The sequence below is a fragment of the Notechis scutatus genome, chromosome 2, assembly GCF_049901735.1.
Source record: "Notechis scutatus isolate UNSWTSFEM ecotype Mainland chromosome 2, rNotScu1.2, whole genome shotgun sequence".
In the NCBI taxonomy this organism is placed as follows: Eukaryota; Metazoa; Chordata; class Lepidosauria; order Squamata; family Elapidae; genus Notechis; species Notechis scutatus.
Genome location: NC_142010.1, coordinates 8,094,495 through 8,106,609, shown reverse-complemented (window position 1 = coordinate 8,106,609; position 12,115 = coordinate 8,094,495). Strand labels below are relative to the sequence as shown.

At 37.8% G+C, this 12,115-nt stretch overlaps 2 protein-coding genes across 2 annotated transcripts in view; one reads left to right on the top strand and one right to left on the bottom strand.

The window, feature by feature from the left end:
* Window positions 1-12,115, top strand: part of LOC113426492 (uncharacterized) — an 807,865-nt gene that overhangs the window by 122,138 nt on the left and 673,612 nt on the right. The gene's annotated exons all lie outside the window — the stretch shown is intronic.
* The window catches only part of LOC113428606 (uncharacterized), a 53,278-nt gene continuing 41,339 nt past the window's right edge, over window positions 177-12,115 (bottom strand). The window contains 4 exon segments of the mRNA XM_087954055.1: window positions 177-883; window positions 886-1,654; window positions 1,656-3,696; window positions 3,698-3,864. Of these exon segments, the coding sequence (XP_087810181.1) occupies window positions 699-883; window positions 886-1,654; window positions 1,656-3,696; window positions 3,698-3,864 (3,162 nt within the window). The 3' untranslated portion in view covers window positions 177-698.

Here is a 12,115-nt window from a genome sequence, read left to right as displayed (position 1 = left end):
CTTTGTTGGCACCAGCAGAGCTAGGGAGGAGGGGGTGCATCCCTCTGAAGCCCTGTTCCTATTCTGCAGGCAAAGTCTTTTTTGCAAAGAGCTGCCAAAGCCTACAGGAACGCAATCCTCAAGCGCTTTGCCAACAATAAAGTAGCCTAGAGTGGGTACAGCTCTGAGAAGTACAGCTTCTCAGAGTTGCTTTCTTGGTGCCGGAGGCCTTGTCAGGCTGATCTGGGACAAGAAAGCAGCAAATGCAAGAGCGGAAGCAGGAAGTGATGTCGTTCAATGTATGAGATTCACTCCCACAAATTCTCGAGTTACAGATGGAATGGGCAGCATCCATTACTTTCGTAACCTGAGGACTACCGCATCCAGCAACTTCTGCTCCTGATGGCCAGATAAGCATTATCAAACTAGTATGTTGCCATTTTTTCCTTCCTCCTTCCTGTCTAATACCATAACATATTTGCCTACCAAAAAAATGGGCAAATTCTTTGTAGACAAATTTAACAATCAATATATCAGCTGGACTTACAATGGGACATTAGAAATGAAATTCAAGCCTTCTCTACCCTCATTACTTGGAGCATCAGGTGGATTTTTGTGTGTGCAATAAGGCTGGAATGTTTCCTGAAGCACCATCCAAACTCAGGGCACTCAAATGGCTTCTCCACTGTGTATAAGCATATGATTTAGAAGGCTAGTCCTCATATTGAATCTTTCCCACAGTCTGGACTCTTGTATGGTTTCTCTCCTGTGTGAGTCCTGTGGTGTATCACCAGGTTGCAATTCTGACTGAAAATCTTCCCACAAACAGGATATTCAAACGGTTTCTCTCCCGTGTGAGTCCTCTGATGTATCACCAGGCTGGAATTATCACTCAAGTTTTCCTGCAATCAGGACACTCAATAAGTTTCTCTCCTGTGTGAGTCCTCTGGTGTTTCACCAGGTTGGAATTATCACAGAAACGTTTCCCACAAGAAGGACATTCAAAGAGCTTCTCTCTTGTGTGAGTTCTCTGATGTCTAACCAGGCTGGAACTCTGACGGAAACTTTTCCCACAATCAGGACATTCAAAGGGCTTCTCTCCTGTGTGAGTCCTTTGGTGTATCACTAGGCTGGAATTCCCACTGAAACTTTTACAACAATCAGGACATTGAAAGGGTTTCTTTCCTATGTGAGTCCTCTGGTGTGTCACCAGATTGGAACTGTGATGGAAACTTTTCCCGCAATCAGGACATTCAAAGAGCTTTTCTCCTGTGTGAGTCCTCTGGTGTATCACCAGGCTGAAATTATTACACAAACTTTTCCCACAATCAGGATATTCAAAGGGCTTCCCTCCTGTGTGAGTCCTTTGGTGTATCATCAGGCTGGAATTCCAACTGAAACTTTTACCACAATCAGGACATTCAAAGGGTTTCTCTCCTGTGTGACTCCTCCGGTGTGTCACCAGATTGGAACTCTAATGGAAACTTTTCCCGCAATCAGGACATTCAAAGGGCTTTTCTCCTGTGTGAGTCCTCTGGTGTATCACCAGGCTGGAATTATTACAGATACTTTTCCTACCATCAGGACATTCTACGGGTTTCTCTCCTGTGTGAGTCTTCTGGTATCTAAGCAGGCTGGAACTCTGATTGAAACTTTCCCCACAATCAGGACATTTCAAAGGATTTCTCTCCTCTGTGAGTCCTCTGGTGTGTCACCAGGTTGGAATTATCACTCAAAGTTTTCCTGTAATCAGGACACTCAATGGGTTTCTCTCCTGTGTGAGTCCCCTGGTGTTTCACCAGGCTGATATTATCACAGAAACGTTTCCCACAAGAAGGACATTCGAAGAGCTTCTCTCCTGTGTGAGTTCTCTGGTGTCTTACCAGGTTGGAACTCTGACTGAAACTTTTCCCACAATCAGGACATTCAAAGGGTTTCTCTCCTGTGTGAGTTCTCTGGTGTTTCACCAGACTGGAATTATCACAGAAACGTTTCCCACAAACAGGACATTCAAAGGGTTTCTCTCTTGTGTGACTCCTCTGGTGTGTCACCAGGTTGGAATTCTGACGGAAACTTTTCCCGCAATCAGGACATTCAAAGGGCTTCTCTCCTGTGTGAGTCCTTTGGTGTATCACCAGGCTGGAATTCCCACTGAAACTTTTACTACAATCAGGACATTGAAAGGGTTTCTTTCCTGTGTGAGTCCTCTGGTGTGTCACCAGATTGGAACTGTGATGGAAACTTTTCCCGCAATCAGGACATTCAAAGGGCTTTTCTCCTGTGTGAATCCTCTGGTGTATCATCAGGCTGAAATTATTACAGAAACTTTTCCCACAATCAGGACATTCAAAGGGCCTCCTTCCAGTGTGAGTCCTCTGGTGTGTTACCAGGCTAGAATTCAAAGTGAAACTTTTCCCGCAATCAGGACATTCAAAGGGTTTCTCTCCTGTGTGACTCCTCCGGTGTGTTACCAGGCTAGAATTCAAAGTGAAACTTTTCCCGCAATCAGGACATTCAAAGGGTTTCTCTCCTGTGTGACTCCTCCGGTGTGTCACCAGATTGGAACTCTGACGGAAACTTTTCCCGCAGTCAGAACATTCAAAGGGCTTTTCTCCTGTGTGAGTCCTCTGGTGTATCACCAGGCTGGAATTATTACAGAAACATTTCCGACAATCAGGACATTCTACGGGTTTCTCTCCTGTGTGAGTCCTCTGATGTTGAATCAGGCTGAAATTGTGACTGAAACTTTTACCGCAATCAGGACATTCAAAGGGTTTCTCTCCTGTGTGAGTCCTCTGGTGTATCACCAGGTTGGAACTGTTATGGAAACATTTCCCGCAATCAGGACATTCAAAGGGCTTCTCTCCTGTGTGAGTCCTCTGGTGTATCACCAGGCTGGAATTATCAGAGAAACTTTTCCCACAAACAGGACATTCTACGGGTTTTTCTCCTGTGTGAGTCCTCTGGTGTGTCACCAGGTGGGAACTCTGCCTGAAACTTTTCCCGCAATCAGGACACTCAAAGGGTTTCTCTCCTGTGTGAGTCCTTTGGTGTATCACCAGGCTGGAATTCCAACTGAAACTTTTACCACAATCAAGACATTCAAAGGGTTTCTTTCCTGTGTGATTCCTCTGGTGTATCACCAGGCTTGAATTATCACAGAAACTTTTCCTGCAATCAGGACATTCAAAGGGTTTCTCTCCTGTGTGAGTCCTCTGGTGTCTCACCAGGCTGAAATTATGACAGAAACATTTCCCACAAGCAGAACATTCAAACGGTTTCTCTCCTGTGTGAGTCCTCTGGTGTGTCACCAGGTTGGAACTCTGATGGAAACTTTTCCCGCAATCAGGACATTCAAAGGGTTTCTCTCCTGTGTGAGTCCTCTGGTGTCTCATCAGTCCAGAATTTTGACAGAAACTTTTACCACAATCAGGACATTCAAAGGGTTTCACTCCTGTGTGAGTCCTCTGGTGTGTAACCAGGTCAGAAGTCTGACTGAAACTTTTCTCACAATCAGGACATTTAAAGGGTTTCTCTCCTGTGTGAATCCTCTGGTGTTTCACCAGGTGGGAACTCTGTCTGAAACTTTTCCCACAATCAAGACATTGAAATGGTTTCTCTCCTGTGTGAGTCCTCTGGTGTGTCACCAGCATGGAATTCTGACGGAAACTTTTCCCACAATCAGGACATTCAAACCGTTTCTCCTTGGTGTGAGTCCACGTGGCCATGCTTACTAAAGAATTTACCGCATTGGGAGCACTTATAGGGTTTTTCTTGGATGGATCTTTCGAAGAACCACAACAGAGTTGTTCTGATCAAATGTGTTCTTGCCACATTCAGATTATATGTAAAGCTTTTCTCCAGTCTGGATCCTCTCATGCATAATCAACTGTGATTTGCAAGTTGTATCTTTCCCACAACTGGCACATCTATGGAGCTTTTCCACAACTAATATTCTTGAGGAGATCAAAAATATGGACTATCCTTTGTTTAGATGTGTTTTGTTTTACCCGTCATTTTCTTCCTTCCAGAATGAGGTCTCTAACACTGTATGCTCTACATGGCTTTCCAGTTGACCTTTTTCTCCCCAATGACTTTTTCACTTCCTTCTTTTGCTGAATGGAAAAATAATCTCTATGGACTTCTCATGTAACGTATGCTTGAATTTCTCACACTACTTTTCCCAGGTAGAAATCTCTTCTTCCTCTTCTCTCATTTCTCTCTTACCTCTTGAGGAAGGTGAAGAATTGTCTGGCGCTCTGAAGGAAATGTAAAATATTTTGATTTCTGGACTGACTTGCTTTGTTATTCAATGTTGCTTGTTATCCTCAGTTGTCCAGAGTGCTCTTATCGCCATCCTCTTTGTCTATAAGATTGAAATAAAAGGGTATCTTTAATGGTTGCAGAACATGAGGAAAAACAACTATTATATTTACATTATAATGAAAAATTATGAAATTCAGTTGTTGACTGGGTCAATCACAAATTCTTAGCAATGCAAATGATTTTTTTCAAATACAGTCAAGTGAAAAAGAAAGATCACTCTCTTTCATTTCTATTGTTTTTGGAGGGAGGGTTTGGGTTACCTACTTGGGAAATATATTATCAGGCCACGGTATTAACCTGGATGAAAGAATGGATAACACTGAGAAATAGAAGGTTGTTAACGCTAGAGGGACATGATTTACAACTGGGCTGGCATGCATTTCTATGGTATGGGAGAAGGAAAATATATAGGTATTTTCAAAGACATATGGTCAGGAATGCATTGTTATTAGTATGAGAAAAAACTAGAGAACAACATTACATGAAGATTCCAGTCTGGCTATCAACAATGGAAGCACTCATACACCCAAATGTTTGTAAAATGGGAACTATTGTTAGATATAAAGATATCTGAAATGAAAAGGGTGAGCTCAAAACTAAACAAGAATTGAATAAACAAGGGTTGTAAATGCATTGGTATTCATATATGCAAATACAATCAAGATATGAAAAAGAGATTAAAGCTGAAGGGATTCATAAGGAGTTGACAGAATTGGATAAAATACTAATAGGAATGGAAGATAAGTTGGAAGATTAAAATATTATATTGCTATTTACTAGGTGTTAAACTAGAAGAACAAGTTAAAAAAAAAAATGATAGCATGGGCAAAAATGTTATGGATATACTATAGAATTAGATAAATGGCAGAAGCTATGGGATAGGAATTATAAATTAACAATATCAACAGCATACAAAGAATGCTAAGATATAGATGGCTAAGATATAGATGGCATTTTGCACCAGCAAAATTAGCTAAGATGTTCAAAGATAAATCAGGTAAATGCTGGAAGTGCCACCAGATACCTGGAACATATTACCATACGTGTTGGTCTTGTATAGAAGCTAAAAGACACTGGACAAAAATACACATATGGTTGGAAAAAATGATAAAACACACAGATTTGAAACCTGAAATATTTTTATTAGGAATAGTACCTGAAGGTTATAGTAAAAAAAAACATATTTAATTATACATGTATTAACAGCAGCCAGAATTGTATTTGCTCAGAATTGGAAAAGTGATAAGATACCAATAGAGGGAAAAGTAATTGAGAAAATATTTGAATGTGCAGAGATGAATAGGTTAACATTGGTAATTAAAGAAAAAGAAGAAATGGAATATTATATGGTATGGGATTTATTTTATCAATGGTTAGAAAATAAAATAAATTAAAATGGATCAGATGAAAATATAGAGCAATGTTAAGATTAAGTTAAATAATTAATTTAACTTATAATTTAACTTAAGAATAAGTTAAAATAATAATATATTAAATAATGGCTATAAGAAAATGTGATTATTGTTATATTGGTAAGAAAAGTATTAATTATAATTGTAAGCACAAGATATATATACCTAGTTGACACACGGTTGAAATGAAATGGGATTATTGTAAAATACAAAATATTTTTTTAAAATAATAATAATAAAAAAGAACAGAATAGAATTGGAAGGGTCCTTGGAAATCATCTAATCCAGCCCTTGCTCAAGCAGGAGGCCCTATACTATGTCAGACAAGTGGCTGTCTCATCTCTTCTGAAAAGCCTCAAATGGGGAGACTGGTTGGCGGCATGGCAGGAATGGCTGAAAAATAGTGGAGCTCCGCCGAGCTCTGTGAAAACCAGCCGGTATCTGCTGGGAGACCCGAAAGCAGAGGTCTCCAAACTTGGCAACTTGAAGACTTGTGGACTTCAACTCCCAGAATTCTCCAGCCAGCTATGGGAGTTGATGTCCATAAGTTTTCAAGTTGCCAAGTTTGGGGACCCCTGCCCTATAGAGTGAAAGCCGCCCTGGAGAGGTGATGAAGGAAGGAGAGGTGATTCAATGATCATGAGGTCTTTTCCTTGTTAGGTCTTTTTTTTTTGTAAAAAGTTTTTTATTTTTATGTTTTACAAATATATCTTTTGATGAACAATGTGGTTCCAGGTTTTTACATTTCCATACAAACAGGTCCATAATTACATATTTATCTTTCATATTCAGTTTCTTATCATATCATTACGTTTTCCATTTTCTGTAAATTTTCACAAATATTCTTATATTTTTCACGCTTATTTTGTTCATTTTCAATTCCTTTCTTAACTTATTCCATTTTTCTTTCATTATATTCATATCTTCTTTATATAATATCATAAAATTCTTATATTCTTAATTTACGTACATTATATACTTTTATCGGTCATATTTGCAATTTCATCACATACTCTTATTTCATTATTAAATATATTCCATCTTAGTTTTAATAATTCCAAACGTTTCCCCCTTAATAGCCCATTTGAGTGCACCACCCTTTTGTCTTATACATCATTCAGTTTACTTCCCTTTAACTCATATTAAAAATTACCATAATATAATCATGTAAGATAATCATTTGGGATAACTTCCAACTTTTATTCTAAAGATCTAACCCAAGTAAAACAATTTCCAAAAATAATCTCCAAACATTAAGAAAGCAGCTATTGGATACATGGAGAAAGATTAAAGACTCAGATGCGAGGGATTCAAACTGCTGAATTGCTGACTTTTCTGATTGACAAGATCAGCATCTTAACTACTGAGCCACCGCGTCCCTTATTATTGTTGTTAACATTGTTTAAAAAGTATATTGACCCAGTCAATACGCTGTCATACTAAATATGTATGGTTGTTAAAAAAAATTACAAATAAAACATATATGAAAAACCTCAAGTGATGGAGCACCAAACTCTAAAGGCCATCCTTTCTGCTGGTTAATTATTCTCCCCATGAGGAAATTTCTCACTGCTTCCATAGTATTATGAGGTGAAATAGCAGCCAAGTACTGTTAACACAGTGCTATTGATCAATTGATCATCAGCAAGTATAACTACATTTATAAAAGCTGAAATTGTAGGAGTTTGCTGATCTCTGACATTGAGGTGTGTGTTAACACAGTGGCAAAGAATAAAGAATCAGCAATTATCTTAGAAAAGGACCTGTTGCTGACCATCGATTTGGGAAGGTTTAAAAGGTCAATTCCAAACAATTTAAAATCCATCATGCTACAGTGAGGAAGATTATTCACAAGTGGGAAACATTCAAAACAGTTGCCAATCTTCCCACGAGTGGACATCCAAGAAAATTCTCCCTAAGGCCAGATGATGCAATGGCCAGAGAAATTGCAAAAACACCAAAGAATTCTATTTCCGACTTTACAGGCTTCAGTTAGCATTTTAAATGTTAAGATTCATGACAGTGCAAGTAGAAAAAGACTGAGCAAGTATACTTTGTTTGGAAGGGTTACCAGGGGAAAGTCTCTTCTCTCTAAAAAGGTCATAGCTGCACGGCTGAGGTTTGCAAAGTCGCATCTGAACAAATCACAGGACTTCTGAAACACTTGTCCTTTGCACAGACGAGACCAAAGTGGAGATGTTTGGCCAAAATGCACAATGACACATTTAACGAAAACCAAACACAGCATATCAGCACAAGCATCTTATACAAACCGTCAACAATGGAGGTGGAGGGGTGATGATTTGGGCTTGTTTTGCAGCCGCAGGACATGGACACCTTGCAATCTTTGAGTCAACCATGAACTCTTCTGTATACCAAAGTGTTCTAGAGTCAAAAGTGAGGCCATCTGCCCAATAGCTAAAGCTAGGCTGACATGGGATTATGCAACAGGACAATGGTCACAAAACACATCAGGAAATCTACAACAGGATGGCTGAAAAAGAAAAGAACCAAGATGTTCCAATGGCAGTCAAAGTCCAGACCTCAAACCGATTGGAGGGACTTCAAGATTTGTGCATAAAAGAACACCCACAATCCTCAATGAACTGAAGCAATGTTGTAAAGAAGAGCGAGCCAAAATTCCTCCACAACGCTGCAAGAGACTGATAAAGTCACACAGAAAATAATTACTTCTAGTTGTTGCTGCTAAAGGTGGTTCTACGAATTATTGAATCCTACATTTTTCACACACGACTTGTCCCTTTTGGCTTTCTTTTTATAAAATAAAGATGATTTGGTATAATATGCCATGTATTGTTCTTCAACTGTGATTGTATTTACCTACTTTTAAGAACTTTTTAAAGGACCAATTGATTGTGGACCAACTAATATGTAAAATCATAAAAGTCAAGGAGAGCGTATTTTCTTTTTCACATGACTGAATATCTGGAAGCCCTGGGAAGAGATTATACATTTGCAGATATATACATTCAGAGAGAAATAAAAATGCACACACCTACAATATGGAAAAAAATCCAATCTTTCATGCCTGAAAAACATCTCAAAATGGTTACTCAAAACTTCTGTGCTAAAGGGAACTCTTCCGGTTTGAGCTTCTTCGGCGACAGACCAAAACCTCGTTTCTGCAAGGCTTCGATCTGTGCTCGCCGCTGGAGCGCCCCGAGCCGGGTGGTTTTGGGGCTAAGCCACCCCGTAGAGGTGGTGAAGAGGGCGGAGATTGCCTGCAGGTTTGAGAAGAGCCGCATCTCTCCTCCCCAGGTGGCCATTACTCCCTTTCCCGAAGGCGGTAGGAGCGGTGGTCAGAAATGGCCACCGCAAAGAAGAACTCGACCAGAAAAGAATGTGCAGGAGGAAGATAAGAAGAGAAAGTTTTGGTTGACCAGGTCAAACAGCAAAAGCAACAAATAAGGTATCCTGGAATTGAAACTATTTAAAACAAAACAATAACATTGTTCCCAGAGAAGATTTTTAAGCTGCGAAGGAGAGAGAAAAGGGAAAAGATTTGTTTTTTTTTTTCTCCTTTTCCTATACTGACAAGCTAAGAGACTTAAGCAAGAAATTTGAAAAAAATCCACTTTGACATTAATAGGCATTTAATGCTGAAAATAAAAAGTCAAAGGGATAATAAGGATTTCTGGATAATCAAAAGCTTTTGAGAACAGGAAAGGAGAGAAAAAGAATAAAAGGGCAGGATCTGGAAGGGAGGAGACTGCCTGGAATTAATACGAACTTACAGCAAAATCTCAGCAAGACTTCCAAAAGATACATTTTAACTGAAATATCGCAACAAAAACCCCAGGAAGAGAAAGTGGAAAAAGAAATAAGAAGAAATAACTTGGGACTATTTGGATTACTTGATGATTTCTAGATTTTTGGTTATTGTATTTCAATGACTAAAGTCAGTTGGGTGGTTGTTTAAAACTGTTTAAAATGGCTCCACTTTTAGAAGAACTGAAAATGGAACTTAAAAAGTACAGAGAAGATGCACAAGAAGGGAGAGGTTCTTTTGGCTTCGTATTTCAGTTTTTAGAAATGGAGATTTGGAATTATGAGAAACAACAAGAAATGCCTGCAGAACAAGAAGATTGCGATAAAGCAGAAGCCATCTTTAATGAACAAGTAATCCTAGATGGGGGGGAAGGAAAGGGGGGAAAGAGAATGGAAAGTTTAAGATTGGGAGAAAACTCCCCCCCCAAAAAATAGAGTGAAAAATAAGTATAAAATCAGAAAGCAACAGAAGAGGGAAATGCAGAAGAGAGAATTAGAAGTAGAGAGACAAGGGGGTAAAAAGGGGAGGGAGAAGAAGAGAGGGAAGAAAGAAAGGAAAAAAGTTATAAAGGACAGAAACAAAATATAGAGAAACAGGGCCTATTTAGAGATAATGGGTGAAAATTTAATGGAAAAAGGGATTCTGCAAAGGTACATAAGATAGTATTGTTATATTAGAAACAGAAATAATTTTAGAAAATATGAAACAATGTATGATTAAAATGTTTGATAAAATAGCTATCATAATTCAGTGGAATGCTTGTTAATAAATAAATGTAACAAAATGACTATTTAATTATTTACAAAACATACGTGAAGAGAAATAAGGGAAAAATTAATTATGGAGATTATATGTGTCTTTAAGGAAGTATGATATTTAATTGAAAAGAAGTGTTAAAGATGTTAAAATTTTAATGATTATTAATGATAGAACTGAATTGGAATGGAATGAGGGTTTATAATTACATATATTTATAATCTTTTTTTAAAAGAATATAGTGTGTATTATAAGAATGTACCAAGCAGAATTCGATTGGAAGTTATGTATTACGTATTATATTGAAGGTCATAAACTTAAGGTATATATTGAAGTTTAAATAAGAGTTGAATGGATGTAATTAAAAGATATAAAGGTGTCATACTCCAATTAGTAACTACAGGAGAAAATTTGTTTAATGAGAAAAGATAATATGAAATTGAAACAGAACAGACAAAAGTATAAATATAATTATTTGAATTGAGATGAGATAATCAAAATAAAATTGAGAAAATTAAAAGAGGGGAAAAACTATATAGAAAATGTAAAATAGTATAAGATATGGAATAGAACACAAAAAGGTGCATAAAATTGAGTTTTGTGTCTGTATAAAGAAGTTCAACCTGGGACCATGCTATTTTCAAAAAAGATGTTTTACTTGTATTTTGTATGTGTTAAAACCCAAATAAAACTTTATTAAAAAAAAAAAACTTCTGTGCTAAAGTTAATCAGGAATCTGATGAATTTGATGATTGCTCATCTGTTGAGATTGCAATGCTGAAGTTCAGCCCTGAACAGGCTTCTGAGGCCATGGAAACTTTCACAGGAAACCACTAGCCCAGGTGTCTGCAACCTTAAACACTCAAAGAGCCATTTGGACCCGTTTCCCACAGAAAAACAAAACACCGGGAGGCAGAAAACTTGGGTGGGCATGGCCAACTTGATATCACTCGCTCCACCCAGTCACATGACCACCTATCCACGCTACCCAGCCACAAAAAACTTCTCTATGTCTCTCTCTCACTTTTCCCCCCTCTCCCCCCTCTTTTGATATCTTCTCAGGCCAGGTGAGGGAGTGGAGGGCAAGGGGTGAGGCCAGCAGGTGATGGGATAGGGAATCACAGCAGAGGGCCCAAAGGAAAGCATGCGGCTCCAGAGCCGCAAGTTGATTCCTGCACTAGCCTGTGGGTTAGACATGTGACCAAAACCACAGAAGGCATGCTTGACTATTTTTTGTTTTTTGTTTTAAATTTTATTTGGGTTTTCACAAAGAAAAAAAACATAATACAAATAAAACATCTTTTTTTGAAAATAGCATGGTCCCGGATTATCACTTCTTCATACAGACACAAACTCAATTTCATGCTCATTTTTGTGTTCTATTCCATATCTTATTCCTGTTTTATGTTTTCTACATAGTTTTTCCCCTCTTTTAATTTTTTCAACTTTATTTTGATCATCTCAATTCATCTCATTATATTATACTTTTGTCTGTCCTGTTTCAATTTCATATTATCTTTTCTCATTAAACAAATTTTCCCCTGTAGTTACTAATTGGAGTATGACACCTTTATATCTTTTAATTACATCCATTCAACATTTTTTTAAGCTTCAATGTATACCTTTAAGATTATAACATTCAATATAATACATAACTTCCAATCGAATTCTGCTTGGTACATTCTTAAAATACATACTATATTCTTTAAAAAAGGTTATATATATATATATATATATATATATATATATATATATATATATATATATATATATATATATACACACACACACACACACACACACACATACATACCGTATTTGCCGGCGTATAAGACGACTGGGCGTATAAGAC